The sequence below is a fragment of the Atractosteus spatula genome, chromosome 16 (assembly GCF_055471065.1).
Source record: "Atractosteus spatula isolate fAtrSpa1 chromosome 16, fAtrSpa1.hap1, whole genome shotgun sequence".
Classification (NCBI taxonomy): domain Eukaryota; kingdom Metazoa; phylum Chordata; class Actinopteri; order Semionotiformes; family Lepisosteidae; genus Atractosteus; species Atractosteus spatula.
Window position 1 is genome coordinate 15,441,150 of NC_142721.1, and position 19,292 is coordinate 15,460,441.

Sequence of the window (19,292 nt, forward strand, 5' to 3'; positions counted from 1 at the left end):
CCCCCCCCCCCCCCATGTAGGAATACAGGGAAATATGGCAAATTCCCCAATAGCTACCAAATACAGTTCAAAATAGAAATGTTTATAGATCATAAAATGAGGGGCGTCACTGGTACGATTTTTTTAGGATTGTCTTTTTTAAAACTAAGGTCTATATGAACTAAATTAGAGGGTGCTACACTTAAAATGAGATTCATATGTAAAAAAAAAAACATTCCATGTATCATATGATCCTATTACCAGTCTCACTCCCAGGCACTGAGATTCTGAGAGACAGAAATACAGTATTCTTATCCCATGTTTTTTTCTGTTCAAAAATGTGCAGTTAAACATTCCAGCCCCAGACTGATTTACTTTGCTATATTGCCCTCACTCCAAAGTATAGCCCATCCTGCTTTTAGATACAGTATAATATAGAAGACAATAAAATAATAATTACTGACTTCTTCATTGTATTCAGTATAGATAGGTTATTGAATAGCCTAATCGAAATTTCCTTTTTTCTGTATCATGTGTATATGTTTTTTTGTCCCGTACGTATACAATTACTCCAGAGGGGAACTACTTCTGTCGGCTTCAGCCAGTTTTGTGTTCTGCAATATCATTGGCTGACTGGGACAAGGAAGCCAGGGCCTGATTGGCCAATCTAGGATTAAAAGCGTGTCTCTGTCTAGAGGCGGCTGGCGCCCCCTGCTGGCCTGGAGGCCCGCAGGACCCAGGGCGGAGCGGGGAGCCGTCACTTCTTGCTCCGGTAGTGGGCAGCCACGACCAGGTAGCTGTCGGGGCTGAGCTCCTTGATGTTGGGGGACCTGGACACGGGCGAGGTCTTGCCCTCCACGCGGGAGATCTGCAGCATGCGGCAGGGGTCGTGCTTCAAGAGGTAGCTCTCGAAGGTCTCCCAGCCTCCGCCGACGCGCACCATCACGTGCTTGTTGTGGAGCATCTGCGGGAGAAATCGTGGGGGGTAGGTGTAATCGTCTCCTTACACTTCTATAGCGCTTTTCCGGATACTCCACTCAGAGCTCTCTACAGGTCATGGGGACTCTATCGGAAGACTCTTCAGTCAGAGTCTAGGGAGTTTTAGACCTGCAGTGGCTACATTCAGGGGGAGCAGGAAAATGAAAGCGATCTGGGCCCTCGGTACATGGGAGGAGAGCCATCTGGGGGGGGGAGTGTGCGCCCATCGATTTTCCTCTCTGTGGCCTGAGAGGAATGAACCTGGGTTCAGGACAATATGCTGCGCTTTCGTCTTCCAGTACAGATCCAGCCTTATATCTGCCATTGCCAAGTGAGCAATCGTGGAAGCCAAAAAAAAGATAAAGTCCATCTCTGAACCACAGCAGCTCATCCCGGTTTGTGAAACAGACTAGAGATTATGTGACTCCCCTCTTGGATGGCACACCAGTCTTTAACAGGAATGACCTCCCAGCACTGCTGGTCTCCAATCCTACAGCTGGAGCTGCTGAGGCAGAGAACCTCACTCGAGGTACGACACCAGTGTCTGCAGTGGGAACTCAAACCCACCACCGGTCACGTACAAGTTCAAACACTGCTGCCCTACAGCAATCGGGGAAGAGCTCACTGCCAAGTAAGTTGACTTCTGTGCTACTGTGCCTTTCATTTCAGGACTATGGTGGGTTAGGGGTGTCTAACATGAGAAAAAGACCTGAGTAAATCTTTGTGTGGCCCCAGACCAGACAGATCTGAGCACAAGACGTCATCTCTCTGGTGTGACGGTATCGCCTTTTCCTGTGACATTTCTGAACCCCTGCGATCACAGCACAAGCTGTTCTTTTGCAGCCTCTTGATCGGGCACTGTGGGACCTGATCAGCCACAAGTACCAGTACTCTGTCAGGCTGTAGTTATTATCCCTCCCAATGAGTGTTTGCCCACGGGACCACAGCGTTAAAGTCAGAGACCTACACCCACGCTGTCAAGTGCAGTCAGTGGTACGAGGCGTCGAGACAGCCAGAGCCCTGCACCAACCACAGGGTTCTGTACAAGGAGGTGAGGGGGCAACTGGTTGCCGGAGAAAGGCTGCAGGTTCCCAGATGCAGCCAAAGGTCCTAGACAACAAGCTGAAGGAGCTCAAGTGGATGGCCGTGTACAAGAGGCTGGCGACCAGACAGGTCCTCTACAGACACTCACCAGGAACCCCCAATGCCCCCGGGACATGTGCTTCATCGAGGAGACGTAGGTCCACGTGTTCTGGAGTTGCCCCTTCGCCAAAGCGGCGTGGGGCAGAATGGACAACACCGTGCAACTCCTGGGAGCAGGAGCGGTGCTCAGTCACCAGTGGGCTGGCACCCACTGGACTGGACAAGGGGACACAGGACCTGCCGGGGCTGCTGGTCACCAGTGCATCCTGCTGGGGCTGGCACCCACCGGACTGGACAAGGGGACACAGGACCAGCCGGGGCTGCTGGTCACCAGTGCATCCTGCTGGGGCTGGCACTCACTGGACTGGACAAGGGGACACAGGACCTGCCGGGGCTGCTGGTCACCAGTGCATCCTGCTGGGGCTGGCACCCACTGGACTGGACAAGGGGACACAGGACCTGCCGTGGCTGCTGGTCACCAGTGCATCCTGCTGGGGCTGGCACCCATTGGACTGGACAAAGGGACACAGGACCTGCCGGGGCTGCTGGTCACCAGTGCATCCTGCTGGGGCTGGCACCCACTGGACTGGACAAGGGGACACAGGACCTGCCGGGGCTGCTGGTCACCAGTGCATCCTGCTGGGGCTGGCACCCACTGGACTGGACAAGGGGACACAGGACCAGCTGTGGCTGCTGGTCACCAGTGCATTCTGCTGGGGCTGGCACCCACTGGACTGGACAAGGGGACACAGGACCTGCCGGGGCTGCTGGTCACCAGTGCATCCTGCTGGGGCTGGCACCCACTGGACTGGACAAGGGGACACAGGACCTGCCGGGGCTGCTGGTCACCAGTGCATCCTGCTGGGGCTGGCACCCACTGGACTCGACAAGGGGACACAGGACCAGCCGTGGCTGCTAGTCACCAGTGCATCCTGCTGGGGCTGGCACCCACCGGACTTGACAAGGGGACACAGGACCAGCCGGGGCTGCTAGTGTGTCTCATGAAACAAGGACTGTGGTGGAACTGCACCCCTGGAGCAGTTGGGGTGAAGGGCCTTGCTCAGGGGCCCAACGTAGTAGGATTCCTCTGCCGGCCGCAGGATTTGAACCGGCAACCTTCCAGCCACAGGCGCAGATCCTGAGCCACAGAGCCACCGCTCCACCCAATTGTGCAAATCCAGCCCCAGCAACCACTTGCAAGGACTGAAAATGGACAATCGCCCTTTTTAAGAACCTTTATAACTCAGTAGAGATCCTAAGTTATGTTAGAGGGTGTCCTCGCTGCAAGATCGATAAACGTTGTGCAATAAAGTTGATTTTGTTAAAAAAAGGGGTTGTCATCTGGCCAGATCCACTACTCTCAGAATCTCTCCCGATGCCCATGTGGGGGAGCCCCGGGGCTGTCCTCTGCCTTGAAACGGGGGTTCACAGGGGAGGTACCCAGCTTCTTCCAGAGGATGTGCCATGCTGCCCTCCGCCTGCTGAAGCTCTGGGGTGTGATTTATTTCCTTCTGGGATAAAGTACCACTAGATTTATTACCTCCTAATCAAATATTAATACCCCCCCCCCCTTCTCTTTGTGTGCCTCGTGCTCCATAAAGGGGAATTATTGCCATCCTAGCACATCGGGCCGTCTTTAAAATCTCATTATGCAAAATAAGACAGGGGACAAAGCGAAACCCCAGCTGAGCTCCAGTAGGAGATTTCGGAGTGAACAGGACTAATCCTTCTCACTCACGCACACACACACACGCGCTCGGTGCTCTTTGTAATGCCGTTTTGTTTGTCTTCAAGGAGGGAGCAGGCTGGCGCTGAAAAAGTGACTGCAGTTCAGGAATCGAAGGGGGAGCCTTTTGGAAACGGTGGCTGTGGTATACCCCGGTAAAAGCACAGTACGTTGCGGGTAATTACGGCGGCGACGTGGTCAGGTGTCATGCGCAGCCCGGGAGAGCCGCAGAAACTCTGACAGGGCCTTGTTTGTTAGGAAGCTGGAGTGGAGAGACAGGGACATGAAAAGTGCAGGGAGGCATGATGGGATAGCACAGGGAAGGGGGGGGTGGCTGGGAGGCAGAGACAGCCAAGGTGACAGATGGACTCTCAGATCTCAGCACACAAAGTGCTGACTCTTTGGGAAAAAACAGGCCCGGGCAGCGCAGTGCTAGAATAATCAAGGGCTATGGTAAAGAGAAAAAAAAAACCCAAGAACCGTTAATCACGTATGATGCATGCAAAATGTGTCACTGGAATGAAATCAGAACACTGTTCCACCTCCCATGCACTGTGGTCACGTTGAGATTATAAATATTTATACCTGTATTACACAAGCAGACAGATAAAAAGACAAGTAGGCAGATGGCGCGATAGAGGGGAGGCAGATATTCAGGCATGTGGATAAACAGGAGAACTCGGATCGAGAGATGGGCGTGTTGACATTGTTTTCCTCTCATACCTACGGAAGTATCCCGCTACACCTGCTGCAGCCTGTACCGGGACATTCCGGGACTTGGCTGCCATAGCAACCACTGCCGGGCGGGGGGGGGGCACCACCGCCGCAGTTCCGAGCCAGGCGGCGCGGCGGGCGCGCTCCCGCGGGGCTCCGCGGAACCATCCGCTCGCTGTCGGGGCGGGCACGCCCACCCGCGCCTCCTCCTCCTCCCGGGGGCGCTGACCCCCTGCGGTAAAGCCCCTAGTACAACAAGCGGATTTACGGGCCCCCGGGTGCTAATAACCTGATTTTCATGCGAAGCCGAGCCCGAGAGCCGTGCGTAAACAAACCCCGCGGCGCAGCCGGCGCGTCTCCGGCCAGGCGCCCGGGCCAGCCCCGCTCCCGCTGGAGGTGCCGCGGCTGCTCGCCCGAGAGGGGGTGGCGGACAGTCCCGGCGAGGCCGAGAGCTGCCCGAGAAGGAGCCTGCCTTCCGGCGGCGTCAGGGCGCCGTCCAAGTGTCACCGACCCCCCGACACTCCTATTTACGGAATGAGAAACAGACGAGTGCCTTAATTTTCACACACCCCCCCCTCCTCCCGCCAGCTGTCAGGATGTGAAAAACACCTTTCCGGTCATCACCTGTGGGTGTGGCAAGGCCGACGTCGGCAGGCGCAGAGATAAGACGGGACGATACCCCAGCGGTCGGGGCCAAGGCAGGGCGGAAGGAAACACCCCGAGGAAAACGCCCACAGGGGCCTCATCTGGGGGTCGAGGGCATGTGACTGGCAACGTGTTGGACAGAGCAGTGCAGAGAGGAGGCAGGGCCTGACCGTGTGCCGACTGTCCACCGCAGTCCAGCAGGTTCATATACAAACCTGTGCAGGAGGGCCAGGTGTGCTATCCGGTTAATTCGATATGCTCATTAAAGTCTGGCTGGGACAGCAGAAACAGCCAACACAGTCCAAGACGCTCTCACGCTGTCTTGAAATACATAAGCATTAAAAGATGCTTCACTCTTGCTTCTCCAGGACCATGTGAGGCAGTCAGGATAATCGGGCTTTTCATTAAAGGAGACCCAGTTTCAACCTCTTCTCTGTTTCGAACACTTACTAAGGTAGCAACGGTGTCAGCACTGCTGCGCGGTGCTCAGGTCCAGGTATCGGCGTGGCGACAGATGGGAAAGACAGACAGCTGACATACAGAATATCGATAACGGCTCACGCACAATTGCACCAGCTCCGGGCGAAAACACGTCCAGCGGTTTGAAAGCACCCTAAAAATAAAGGGCATTAATACGTGTCCTTATTTTCCCTTCTGAACGAATCCATTTCTCTTCCTCAGCAATATGATGTCATAAAACATTTATAAGGCGCTTAGACTGATCCGTCCGTGGGAACATTAGCAGGCTGGTGTTGTGGCAGAAGGACAGCTCCCCTCCGGCTCCTTGACTGAGGACATAATAGGGTTTTGGCTGAGAATGCTTTTCAATCATGTCCTCCCAGTGCTGCTGAAACCGGATTTGAAGAATCCTTGTCCCTTATTGCAGGCAGGTATTAAGGATTGCATTGCCTGGGGGAGGGCAGGGAGGGGGGGGCACGTTATTAATTTTTAATAAGGCCTTAATGTAGTGTCAGCACTACTGCACCAGGGCACAGAGGCTTGCAAGCCTGGCCAGGCCCCTTTCTCCCCAGTGCATCGCAATCGCTCATTCCCCCAGATTGGCACTAATGCGGCACACATTCCCCATCCGCCAGCTACAGCCCACTGAGGCCTCGACCTCATTTCTGTTATTTACCAAGAGTTCTGAAGGATGCATTCATGAAGACGCCCCGCAGGCTGCAATCAATTTGTGGGCTTCCCAGGCAATACCTACGTCTCCCATTTATATTCTCGGCTTCAGCCAGAGCTGGAAGGTCCCCGAAGTGCATGTTCGGAGCAGCTCAGCAGAATGAGCATTTTTCATCAGAGCAGAAGAAAATACTAAACCGGGTCTCGCCTTTGCAACCAGATATATATAATAATCGGCCGGGCTTTTTTTCACAGGCGATATCCTCGGATGTTGACCTTTCCCCCCGGGACGCCGACGCGGAGATGCTCAGTGTGTCCCGGAGCAGTAGCAGCAGGATTTCGGTTGAGCTCCTGTACCGCACCACGTGACCATCCGCAGCTCATTAGGCTCTGCTGCAAGTACGTCTGACGCCCTGCCACATGGCCGGCGGTAGTTAAGAGAGATCGACAACCGCACAGCATTTCTTTTTAAACACAAGGCCCTCCAGGAGTCATTCACTGCAACTCCATATAAAAGGCACCAGCAGAACCCCTTCAACCCCTCCCCGTCAGGCTGTCAACAGTATTACCCTTTAACTCATCATGCAACAAAGGTTTGCTCTCAATGTCTGCATGTCTCTGTCTCAGCTTTTCTTGTCTGTGATATTCTAGTGAAGAGGCTCTGAAAGTCATCGGGGTGCCTGACACTCCGAGAATTCAATTCCGGACTGCTGTCCCCTGGAGAGATACTACATTACCGGCAGAAAATGAATTTGCTCTCAAACCTCCTTTCAGGACCTTTTAAGAGTGTTTCAGTCTACTTGAAACACTTTTAAGAGTGTTTTAAGGGTGGTGCGGTGGTACTGTGGCTCAGGATCTGTGCCTGTGGCTGGAAGGTTGCTGGTTCAAATCCCGCGGCCGGCAGAGGAATCCTACTCTGTTGGGCCCCTGAGCAAGGCCCTTAACCCCAGCTGCTCCAGGGGTGCTGTATAAATGGCTGACCCTGTGCTCTGACCCCAAGCTTCTCTCCCTGTCTGTGTGTCTCATGGAGAGCAAGCTGGGGTATATGAAAAAGGTCAAATTCCTAATGCAAGAAATTGTATATGGCCAATAAAGCAGTCTTATCTTTATCTTACTTCAGCCCCACAGATGGCTTTCAAAGAGCCTGACAGCAATATCAGCACCACAAGCGTGCCTGCGAAAATATTTTTCTTCTTCCCCCTTTTTTTTTCCCAAGGATTTCTGTTTATACTGAACGCCGTTTGGGAAAACGAGGAGGGGAGAGAGAAAAGAGTATGAAAGGAGGGCAGATCAATAGGTGGAGAACAGGAAAGGAAAAGCGACACGGACTTAATCAACACCTCTTCCAAAGCAGCGCGTGTGAGGAGAAACAGCCTTGATGAGCACACAGCAGGAAGAGAGACCGCAGCAAACTGCTCCTCCTTTGCCCTGCCGGCAGCAGGCCTGGCTCAGAGCGCTCTGGTTTAGTCATCAACACAGAGGCGGCAAGCTCAGAGCATAACCAGCTTTCTACCGTGTGCGAGCTCCAGTCCTAAGGATGTGTCCAATCCAGTGCGTGTGTCACGAACAGTTCTTTCCGGGCCCTATGCAGACGACACAATCCGGATTTGTCAGGAAACACTGGGGGAAAAGCCATGCAGGAGAGGGTATGGAGACAGGGGGCGTGTCCTAGGGGTGCAGCTGTCCAGGGGGAGTGATTCCAGGGCGAACAGTCCATGTAGAAGTCCAAACGGGTAATCCAAGACAGAGGCTTAAGTCCATGGCCAGGCGATCCATCCGGGGGATAAAGAACTGGAACCGGGTCGGAACCGGCTGGGGGATCAGGAACAGAAAGTGAAAATCATAACGGAGCCAGACGCAGCAGGACCCGGGCTCACACAAAAACGGGATTCAATGTAGAGCCCCGATTATCTTCTGCGTCTGGCTTTTAAGGCGGACTGAAAGGGGGTTAGAATAAGGAACAGGTGCGTGGAATGAGACAGAACAAGGAAGGGCTGGAGCGCCCTTAAGAGGAGGGGATCGTGACAGTGTGGTGTGTGGCTTTGCAAGTTAGAAATAACTTTCTGCCTATAGGAAGGCTTTCACGGCTGCAATATAGGTTTAAGTGGGCAAATTGAACTCCTCTCCAGAAAGCACAAGTGGCTGATTTAAAGAAGTCTGGGAAAGCTGCCAGACTTTCCTTGGCCTTGAACACCTGCCTTACATCCCATGAGCGCACCCCCAAGTGCCCACTGCCCTGCTGTTGCCTGAGCCCCCCCGCCAGCCGGCCATGCCCACTAACCCGGCCACCCAGGGCAGGAGCTCAACAAGATTTCAGCCGCTGTCTGACTCCCAGCAGGGAGAAGCTCCCCACCGTAACTCAATGCCTGTGCTGTTTCAGTTCCAGTCTGATAAAACTGAGAGGTGTATCTCTCTTTCCCAGTAAAGACTCCTAGTAAAAACAAAGGCCGGGGGAAAGCCTTAATGATTTTTTTTTCTAGACTAATGGCTCACTGGCTGATGGTGCCTGTTGAATGAAATTTTTTTTTTTTAATTGGTCTTGCCCGCCAAACCTCTGTTACACACTGTGGATTCGGGAGTGCTGGAGTGCAGGGTTATTAAAAGGCCTGTGTGGGATGCTATAATGAGGTTCCTGTCTCTCTCTCTTTCTTTTTTTAACGAGCGAGCCAATTCCAGCTTGCTGCCGGTTACATTTACAGCCTGGCTCACGAGCAGCTACATCATTACGAGCTGTACCAGGCCAGCCAGCACACACTGGGAACCACAGGAGTAAGAGGGGAAGGAAGTCCTCTGTTCACAGTGCTAATGCAGGGTCTGTTTCCAGGAAAATGTGCTCCGTGCTGGTTGCCCCTACTCTGACACCGGGCCTTCTGGAGAAGGGTACAGTATCCCCTGGGCATCCAGGGGGGTAGAGGGGGCCAAAGATTTCAAGATTTCCTCTTCCGATCAATTGCAAAACAGGACGCACTGTGGGCTTGGGTACAGCAGGTACCTATTATAATTTGAAAGAAAACACTACATCTATATCCGTCCTTACAAAGAAAAGGACTTTTTTTGTGTGTGTGTGAATTCGTCACAAGCTTACACATTTATAACATGCAGGAAATGTAATGTTTTTGGTTTCCACCTGACAGATGATCCAAATGCTTCTGTTTTTGGGTTGCCATGGTTATGCGATCAGGCACTGCAGCTCCTCGGTTTGTTTGGCGTTTAAAACGGAGTTATCTGAGTCACGCCGACACCTGCACTGCCGAGTCTGCCTGTTCACGAGGCAGCACGTCGCTGGGTGCCAAAATGCTTTCAGCTGTAGTTGGATACAATTCCAATTAAAATCTGCCGTTCTGGGTGGTATTTATGGGTTGGCTGGGGCATTTCAATCCTGCAGGCCTCTCCTAGGAGCTGGAATCCACACACCGTAGTGACTTCTGAAGAAGAAGATTTTGTGATGTGCAGGGGGTACCATGAATTCACTGTACTTACCCTGATTTTAGTTTTCGATCTTTTGCGAAAAGCAAATTAAAAGCAAAAAAAAATTGCTCTAAGTTAACAAGAACATCAGCTCTGCACCAAAACTAATGTCTGGATCGAAGCGCATATTTTTTTTTAGACTTGCCTGCTTAGGACACAGAATTTATAGAGGGGTATTTCTGCTGAAATCAGCTTACCTAACCTTATATCCACCTCTGCAGCAGCGCGCACATATTTATTTATGATTGCAAGTTCTCATTCCTGCATAATGACCTCTCGTTTCCAGAAACGTGGACAACTCAGTTTCCAGGCCAGCCAATACACACCAGCCCTTGTAACCTAGGAGATGCGGTCTCAAAGTGCAATAAATACATAAAGGCACCCACATAAAGAAAGATGAAATGAAAAACACTCCTGACTGGAATTTTTTAATTAAAACCTTGGAAGGGCGAGCTCGGCTAAGGCGAGAAGCAGCTGCAATTGAATTCCCCAAAGCCCTCTTGTGTCACTCACACACACGCGCAGCGCGGGATGATGCGAGCGCGCTGGAAGTATCCTTGGATCCTGCTCATTCACACGGACAACCATCGGGTGAGTCGCGTGCGGTCGGGGAGGGCACCGCGGACTACCCAGAATTCCTAGCCATTTGTCCTTGGTTGCTAAGAGACGCTGAAATGAAAAACACTCGGGGACTGTTTACACAAAGCCTATTAATAAACCCATCCTGGTTATGCTCTTTTTCATCTATACAGTACGTGTGTTTTCACAGGGAGCCCTCCAGCACGTTGGAGCTGTGTCGGGTCAGCTGGGTGAAGGCAGGTATCTCCATCCCTGGTCCCAGAGTTCCCAGTTCTAGTAAGAACCCCCGAAATTCCCCCTTTCTAAACATCGGCAAGACTCAGAAGTTATTGACCAGCTCTACAACTAATCCGGACTTTCGTCCTATGAGTTGTCTTAGGAAATGAACATTTGTTTTAAATCAGCAGAACTCACTGACATCAGCAGACCCCTGATTTAGAGGCCACTGAAATCAGCAGAGGTCACTGACATCAGCAGACCCCTGATTTAGAGGCCACTGAAATCAGCAGAACTCACTGACATCAGCAGACCCCTGATTTAGAGGCCACTGAAATCAGCAGAGGTCACTGACAACTTTGACAGAAGAGGCTTCTGCTTTGCAGTTCACTTGTGCTCCAGCAGGTAGCGATACTGGGGCAGAAGAGATCATGTCTGTTCTTCTCCTTTTGTGACACGAGTAAACTTTGGAGCTTTGCAAATATGTGATAATGCTGTCCCTGTATTTTATTTCACAGTAAAAGAATGAACACAAGCTAGTGCCTCAGAACACGAACTGGTAACGCAAGAACTTCTTCATGTCAACAATGCAAACAATCAAACCGATGCATTTAGGTCCTTTTGTTTGTAAAGGAAATAAATACGAACCCAGTTGACGAAATGGCCAGTACATACCTAATTCAATTTTTAAGTACTTCCTAGGAAGTGCAAAATGTACTTCTCACTCTTGACCAGTAGGGGGACCTTGTGTTTCAGTATTTCAAGTGAAGCGCCAGCGTGCACCTTGTTATGTCAGTGCAGTAGGTCTTTGGCCCGGTGATATTTCTGTAGTTTTACTGACACCTTACTGTTAAACACTAATAGACAACTTGCTCTAATATTAAATTAAATCTCAGGGTTTCTGCAGTGTTCTCTATATCTTGTAATGTTGGTTATGTAGCCCATCTTCTCATTTGAAAAGCTTTCTGAAATAGTCTGATTTTTCTGTCATGCCCAGCTGCTGTTCTGCCACCTTACATCAAAATGACATACAGAATTTCTCTATAAAGGTAACTGTTAAGGAAAAGCTGAATGGTTGCTGTTCTCACTATTCACCAGCAGTTAATAATCCACAGATGAGTTGTCTGACCGTGCATCCCTGCCCACAGCCTCAGTGGGAGGGGGACCTGTATTGATTTCCATTAACACAGCAACAGGGTGAAGAGGCAGACAATGGGAAGACTGGTGTTTTACAGAAGGAAGTAGAGTTTCAGGAGGCTTAATTGCTCAGCTCAGGAGCACCCTGAAAGCAGTCATCTAGCCAGAGTTATTGCAGCCCAACAGCCTCTGAACATCTCTCTTAATGGTGAGAACAAACTCATGTCCTGGGTTCTGGTACCGTCATAAACGGCAGGTCCTTACGTGAGGTAAGAAGGTTTTCAGCCAAGTTAAAAATTCCTCTTAAAGGGGAAATAAATCTTATCATAGCTGAAGCAAAACATAAGCAGAGTAACAGACAAGAGAAGGCCTATCAGGCCTATCAGCTTATCTATCGAGTTTATTTACTAGCAGCTAATTGATCTACTCGTCCCATCCATGAAGCCAGGGTATGAGCTTCTAAGACTTCGCTGGGTAAGACTTGTTCCAGACACCCTCAGCCCCTTTGTGCAAAACCAGACCGCGTTGAACTATCCAATGGGACTCAAACAAGCAGGATTCCAAAAGCTGATTCAGTGCTTCCGAACTGCATTGTGTCTGTTCTCACGAGTTGCTTGCCCGACACCCTGTGTTGCGCACAGTTGCAATGAAGCAGACACAGCCTGGCCTGACTCCATTTTCCCCCCTCGAGCCAGCAGTGCAGATCACTCTGCATCCTCACTGCTGGTGCTGTGCCAGCGTGTGGGAGTCAACAGCACCGACAGTATATTTGCACAGCACACGTGCCATCTAGCACCTGCTGGCTCCTCTGCTTGCTATCGGTGAATCCTCCCGGCTCTCCCCTGCCCGACCTGTTGCAAACGCCCCAGACGTCTCTCTGCAGTCGCACGGTACAAAGCCTGACAGATCCCAGAAGAGTTCCCTCCTCAGCGCTGCCATGGCAACGCCCCGGCACCCCCGACCCCCGACACACAGAGGCAGAGGAAGACAACGTGGTAGCAGAAGGTCTCACCGGGCCTCCTGCGCTACCTCTGTTCATTCTCTCCTCCCCTCCCCACAAACACCTAAGCCCTGAAGATTAATCTCTTTCCGTCATTTCTGCGTTCCTCACAATTCAAGCCCCCCACAGCAACCTTCAACAGCGGCAGACTCATGTTGAATCGTTCACGTACAGTCCAGGGGGCTGTGAGACGGTGGACATGACAGCGCGCTCCTTAAAACCTTCCCTACGAAGGCACGATCCCTTAAGAACACAGAGCAGAGCCGAGTACAAATGATTTCCATTTTGTAAGATCTGAATCCCTGCCGCACGTTACTAAGCAACCAAGACTCCTTAAGTGTTAGGGAAAGGAAACAGGAGCTCTGTTCACTGGGGCTGTATGTTACAAACAGGTTTAGCGAGAATTTAGCTTAACGCAGAGCAATCAATACTAATTTGTGCTCCTCCAGGTCTCCAGTGCCCTCCACGCAGACAACAGAAAGCTGGGTTCAGCAGCAAAAATATCTAATCATAAAATATGATTTATACATCATACAGCAACGTATATAATAACAGACACTGCAGCCTGGTCATGAAAATAAAATACTGCGGCAGACGCAGAGGTTTTGAGAACCACTGAAATCTCTAAAAATGAAATATGATAGGAATCAAAACCGTTACAGTGCGACATGCTGTTCTAAATAAGTCTCATGACGAATGAATTCCCGAAGGTCATGAATATATTTGGTCAGATCTAAAGCACCAGAAGACCTGGGGTCTTCTGCATCCTGTGGAAGTCTGCATCCTGCCCTCTGGCCAATCAGGGGAAGAGCCTGCTGCCAGGAAAAGAGAACTTTGGCCGTGTTGTTCCACGGCAATGCCAGTCTTTGTTCTAGCTAGCTGGAGTGATCTTGAGCACCAAGATCAAGGAAACAATTACAGATCAACTCTGTATTAAGAGGACTGGAAGGAATCAAGGACTGGAAGAACCGAGACCAAACCCCATCCAGACTGCTCCTATTCCACTCCCGTCAAAACACTGCAGAGCGCCTCCAGATACATGTTTCTTTACATTGCAGGCTGCAAGATACCTTTTGTCCCATCAGGCTGGACTCTTACTGGGTCTCCAGAGGATCAGGACAGGGGAAAACCTGTACTGAGGGAACGCCAATCAACCTGTGACCCCTCCTGTCCAAGCCACTGCATAATCTGTCTCGTGGCCTTGATTATTTCATTGAGACGTAGCAGGGGGGTCAATTTCATAGCTAAGGGGCCGGTAGCGTTCATGTACTGCGATGGAAAGGAATGGAGGTGGTGGTGGTGGTTGGGGGGGGCTCGTGCCCTTCCTCTCTCACTTGTTTAGAGCGTGTCTTCCAGCCCTGCGGTGACAGGCAGGCCTTCTGCTCCATTAGCCAGTAATTGTTAAACTGCAGGCATTGAGTTACTGCCAGACGGAGTGAAGGCTGAGCACAGGCACAGTCTGACAGGACATGGCTGGTGGGCACGTGCATGTGTCTGAGAGGGCGTGCGGATGTCCGTGTCTCGAGGGGCGAGTGAGCAGACGATGGCAGTGCACTGCCACGAATATCTGGACAGCCTCGGATGGAAAGGAACGCCCCACGAACACCACTCCGCTCGACAGGAGAAAAGAACCGAGCGCGAAGGGACCCTGTATTCAAACGTTCCAGATCCTGGGGGGCACGGACAAAGTCGGGGATTTTCAGGAGCAACACTTCAGCACGCACCAGAGGTGCACAAGTGGAATCCACACGGAGGTGTATTCAAAAATGAGGACAGGTGGCGCTTACATACACAAAGGGTTGTGGGAGTCTGGAACAAGCCTCAAAGCTGCACTACCCTGCTTTCAGGAAATGGCTGGATCAGTTACCAACCAGGAGCAAAGGGCGCTGAACAGGTTCCCAAGCCTCCTTTCAGCTGTAACCTTTCTCGTGCTCTGGTGTTCGCAAGCCCCACAGCAGGATCCCTACAGAAAGGGGTCTGTGTTCTGCAAGTGTTCTGATCCAAACCTGCAGTGAAAAGGGGGTCACCAAACCTTCCTCCAGACATGTTGAAAGAACTTTTTTGGCTGACAAGTACACTAGCACTGCGGTTCGGCTGGTGCAGTTTGCCTGCCTGGCTCGTCTTTCTTTCGGGGCGGAGCGGTGGCTCTGTGGCTCAGGATCTGTGCCTGTAGCTGGAAGGTTGCCGGTTCAAATCCTGCAGCTGGCAGAGCAATCCTACTCTGTTGGGCCCCTGAGCAAGGCCCTTAACCCCAACTGCTCCAGGGGTGCTGTACAATGGCTGACCCTGCGCTCTGACCCCAAGCTTCTCTCTCCCTGTCTGTGTGTCTCATGGAGAGCAAGCTGGGGTCTGCAAAAAGACAATTCCTAATGCAAGAAATTCTATAGAGCTAATAAAGCAACATTATTATTATTATTATTATTATTGTGTTCCTGGACCAGCAGGATTCACGGCAGCCCCTAGGGAGCAAACAGGAGCCCGGGGAAGTGCAGAAATCGAACCCCCTCCCCACAACTAACTCTGCATATATGTTCAGGTCTGGAGCTTCCAAAGCATGGGAACAGATTCCATGAACTAGCAGCCAGATTGTTGGCAGGGGGACAAGAAAGAATGAGGATGACTCACCCTGATGAAGAGGATCTTCTCTCCCACCCTGTACCTGCCCTGCGACTGCCTCTCCACACAGAACTTGTTGGGGCACCTGCAGGGGGGGTCCTCCGAGATGTGTTTCACCTGGAACGGGAGAGGCTGGTTACACAGCGCCCGGTGGCACTGCCCTCTGGGACTTAGCGGTCGGGCAGACAGTCTTAGCAATGGCGGCCCCCTGGGGAGGCCCAGGAAAGACAGGGGCAGTGGCTGGGCGGCGCTCAGCAACAGCGAACCGCCCCAGGGCAGACAGCTCCGGTACTCACAGCATCGTCCAGCAGCTTGCCCGTGCTCTTTTTGGCGGGGGACTTGGGGGCCGAGGGGGACACGGGCGAGGGGGGCGGGAGGGGGGCGGTCTCCTCCTGCTCGATCTCCTTCTCCAGTTTGATCAGCCCGGGCGGCTCCACTTTGTACCTGAGGGGGAGCAGACAGACAGTGGGACACCCCGCCACCCTGCTTTCTTACACCGCGGCTAGTTGGGGCTCCCTTTGGCACCAGGCAGTAAAAAGGAGAGACAGGAGAACGACAGTGAGAGCCACTGCCAGATTTCCCATCAGGCACCGTAGGGCCTAGGGCCTATGAAATGTTTAGGGCCTACGAAGGAGGGAAACAGTAGTGACTAACAAAACACGAGCTGAAACAACATGCTTGCGATCGACTCTCGGTGCTCCAGATCAGTAATCCTACGCTATCTAGCGCCTGTTCTAGAAACTAGAAGTATCGAAGTGATGGTCGCTCCATCAATCACACGGTTTAGCATCAGAATAGTTTAAAGTGCATCATGTCAGTCGACATCAATCAATTGGCGTTTCCTCCAATTGCCCAGGGCCTACCAACACCAAAATCCGGCCCGGGTGAGAGTTACTGAGGTTCGGTCCCTATCCTCATCGTTCACCGGTGGCGTCAGACACCTCAGTACAGCCCGTCGCCCCTGATCCGTGCAAGGAGGAGGAGGAGGAGGAGTGGGGGTGAGGACGGATGTTCCTGCTTGAAAGTTTTAATCGAATCCATGCTTTAAAGAGTGATTAGGGCCTCTTCTCTCGAACCCAGCATTTCTGGGGGCTGTTTCTTAAAGTTGAAGCTTTTTCACACATATTGTGACGGTGCTATTGCAAAAGCAAGCCAACTGAAATAATGGGTGGAACCGACAACTTTATTAACCTTTAAAAGGGGAACCTGCAACGTTATTTTTATATTTTGGGGTTAGGAAGAATCAGCATTGATGAGCGCGTCTCAAACCACGATGAAAGTAAAACGTACACAGGAGCTTGTAAAACCTTCAATTTACATCACCAAATAGATTCAATTTCCAGGTCTGCACAGTGCCATATTCTGCAATTCAGAATGCGTTCTGCAACAAAACTGTAAGGTGAAGCAGCCCAGTTACACTGTAAACCAGCAAGCTTGTGAATCCATCTTTTTCAATCCAATAGAAATATTGCTCTGGACCTCAATTTCGCTGATAAATGGAATTTACATGTTAACTCTGCATGCAGATCACATTGGAACATATCTGCAGTGAAGTGTCTGCTGCACCACCTGCACTTATTCACTCGTACATCACAGAACATCAGTCATGACGGGGACTAGTGAGCAGGAAGGGCCGCCTCGTGTCACAATTCGTGGGAACTCTCGCTCTCGCCCCGTAGCAAGATCAGGGGTCTGTGACAACATGGAGACTCACAGAACTTTCACAAAGTTCACGATTTTGTGCTTCATTCAGAATTGGTCAAATTTTTCTATGCCGTCAATGAATTAATTTTGTTACCGAGATTTAATAAGCTGTCGGAGAAATTAGGACTGCAGTTCCCCTGTAAAGAGCTACTTTGTCAGCAGCACAGGTCCCATTTTCTGATAATATGGTAATCTGGTAATCTGAGCACAGGAAGAAGAGGAGCAGGCAGCACTTCTTAAAAAGAAAGCTGACAGTGAGGACACACCTGGCTTGTGTGAGAAAGGGTGGTATTGCTCTAGCCTGCCTGCGTCTTTCTTTTATTTTTTTGACTGAGGGTTTATGGCTCAACAGTAAACCAGCTGTGTTTCTGCGTCAAGGGACACGGACTGAGAGCACGCCAGTCTGCACAAGCTCCCCACAGTCTCTCTCCCACCTCTGCACAGTGCCTGAGAGATGGAATGACAGTGGGGAGAGGACTGGAGTCCAGCTGGATCTAGCCTGAGTTATTCCACTAAATGGTGCAAAGAACAGCAATATTTACTCCCCCAAAGTAAAATCCATGAGGATTTTTCCCATTGGGAAAGAGAAATGCTAGGATGCCACTTCTATGCCACTGAAGGTTAAAAGGCCAGAGGTCAGAGGTCATCAGCCACCTTGTTCTCCATGCTGACTAGGAACTTATGCATGTCACTGCAACACTGTTATAAACACTGCCATGCTGCTACTGTATATATTTCTTCCTAGAATGGTTTGTTTTTACACGGTTTTACGGTCTGGCTAAGTGAGAAGGGACAAAAAGCTGACAATGAAACTGCTGGTTGCTTTTTCCAGGTATTTTCCACAAACAGAGATTCATCCATTTTCTATCAACTTTATCCAATACAGGGTCACGAGGGAGCCTATCCCAGCAAGCAACGGATGCATGGCAGGATACACCCTGGACGGGACGCCAGTCCATCGCAGGTTTCACACAGAGGCAAACACAGGCACGCACACACTCACACCAGGGCCACTTTTCCTAGAAGCCAATTAACGTAAAAGTATGTCTTTGGACTGTAGGAGGAGACAGAAGTCACCAGCGAAAACCAACAGAAACAGAGGAAGGAATATACAAACTGCACACAGACAGCTACAGAAATTGAACCCAGGGCTCCAGCCTTTACCAATGGCCTCCTAATAATCCCCAACTCATCCAGGTGGATGCTGCACACTGGTGGGTGTGGAGGGGATCCCGATTACCTGTAAAGAGCTCTGAGTGGAGTGTCCAGAAAAGCGCTATATAAGTGTAAGGAATTATTATTATTATTATGAAGAAGAAGACAGTACACTCAAACTCTGATGCAGGTTAGCATGACTTCTTACCTGGACGCTATCCTCCCCAGCTCCAGCAAGCAGAGACATACCTCCCTGGGCTGTTTGTGCAGAACTGCAAAACACGAACACAAGGAAAAGAAACCACAGGGATATTATTACTAAGACCAACACACCCCTCCGTGTGACCTCTGGAAGGATACGACAGGCCTGGGACTGAAATCCACTGTCATTACTCATCATTTTTAATTGGGAGGTGAGGTCAACGTTAGAGACAGAATTCAAAAGAACTTCTGAAACAGAAGCATGCATACTTGAAGAAGAGTGACACAAAAAAATGAATGATTGGCGACTGGAGATCTTTAGATGTTAAAAATCTATAGCTGGCCCAGTGCTAACAGCTGCCAGCCGACTGAGCTCATACAGGATGCAGAACAGGTAATACCAGCAAATTAAACACACCCTCTTCATATGGAAACAAAGAGTCGAGAACACTTTGAACGAAACCCACAAAGCATCAGAAAGTTGGCGCTCTTAAGGTTTTATCAGAAGAGCCTCTCATCTTTTAGGTTGCAAAGAAATCCATTCAGTAGGCGAGTAATAAATCAGCAATCCATGTGGCTTTTAAAAACACCACAAAGGGCCAAACACATGTGGAGTGTTCTGTGTGCATCTGCGCTCGAGTGGAATAATGGCAAGTGTGTTTGCTGCTCTTCCCCTGTTTCATTAAAAGGGACTCTTGCACGCAAAACATGTCGGTTTCGTCCACATCAAAGTGCCCCTTCTGAAGAACCCTGCTGCAACACTGTAATCTGACAGTCACAGGCGGGGGCCTCCGAGATTTCAGCTCAGTTAAAGGGGAACTGCGGCCTCAAAGCCCTGGCTTTTAAACAAATAAACTCTGTAACAAATAAAATTCACTGACGGTATCGCAAAATTAAAAACAA

General features: G+C 50.8%; 1 protein-coding gene across 1 annotated transcript in view; it reads right to left on the reverse strand.

The window, feature by feature from the left end:
* The window catches only part of gas2a (growth arrest-specific 2a), a 46,502-nt gene continuing 27,210 nt past the window's right edge, over positions 1-19,292 (reverse strand). The window contains exons 6-9 of the mRNA XM_088935227.1: positions 18,397-18,460; positions 15,626-15,773; positions 15,339-15,446; positions 1-943 (exon numbers count right to left, since the gene is read on the reverse strand). Coding sequence (XP_088791353.1) covers positions 737-943; positions 15,339-15,446; positions 15,626-15,773; positions 18,397-18,460 — 527 coding nt within the window. The 3' untranslated portion in view covers positions 1-736. The remainder of the gene's footprint in view (positions 944-15,338; positions 15,447-15,625; positions 15,774-18,396; positions 18,461-19,292) is intronic.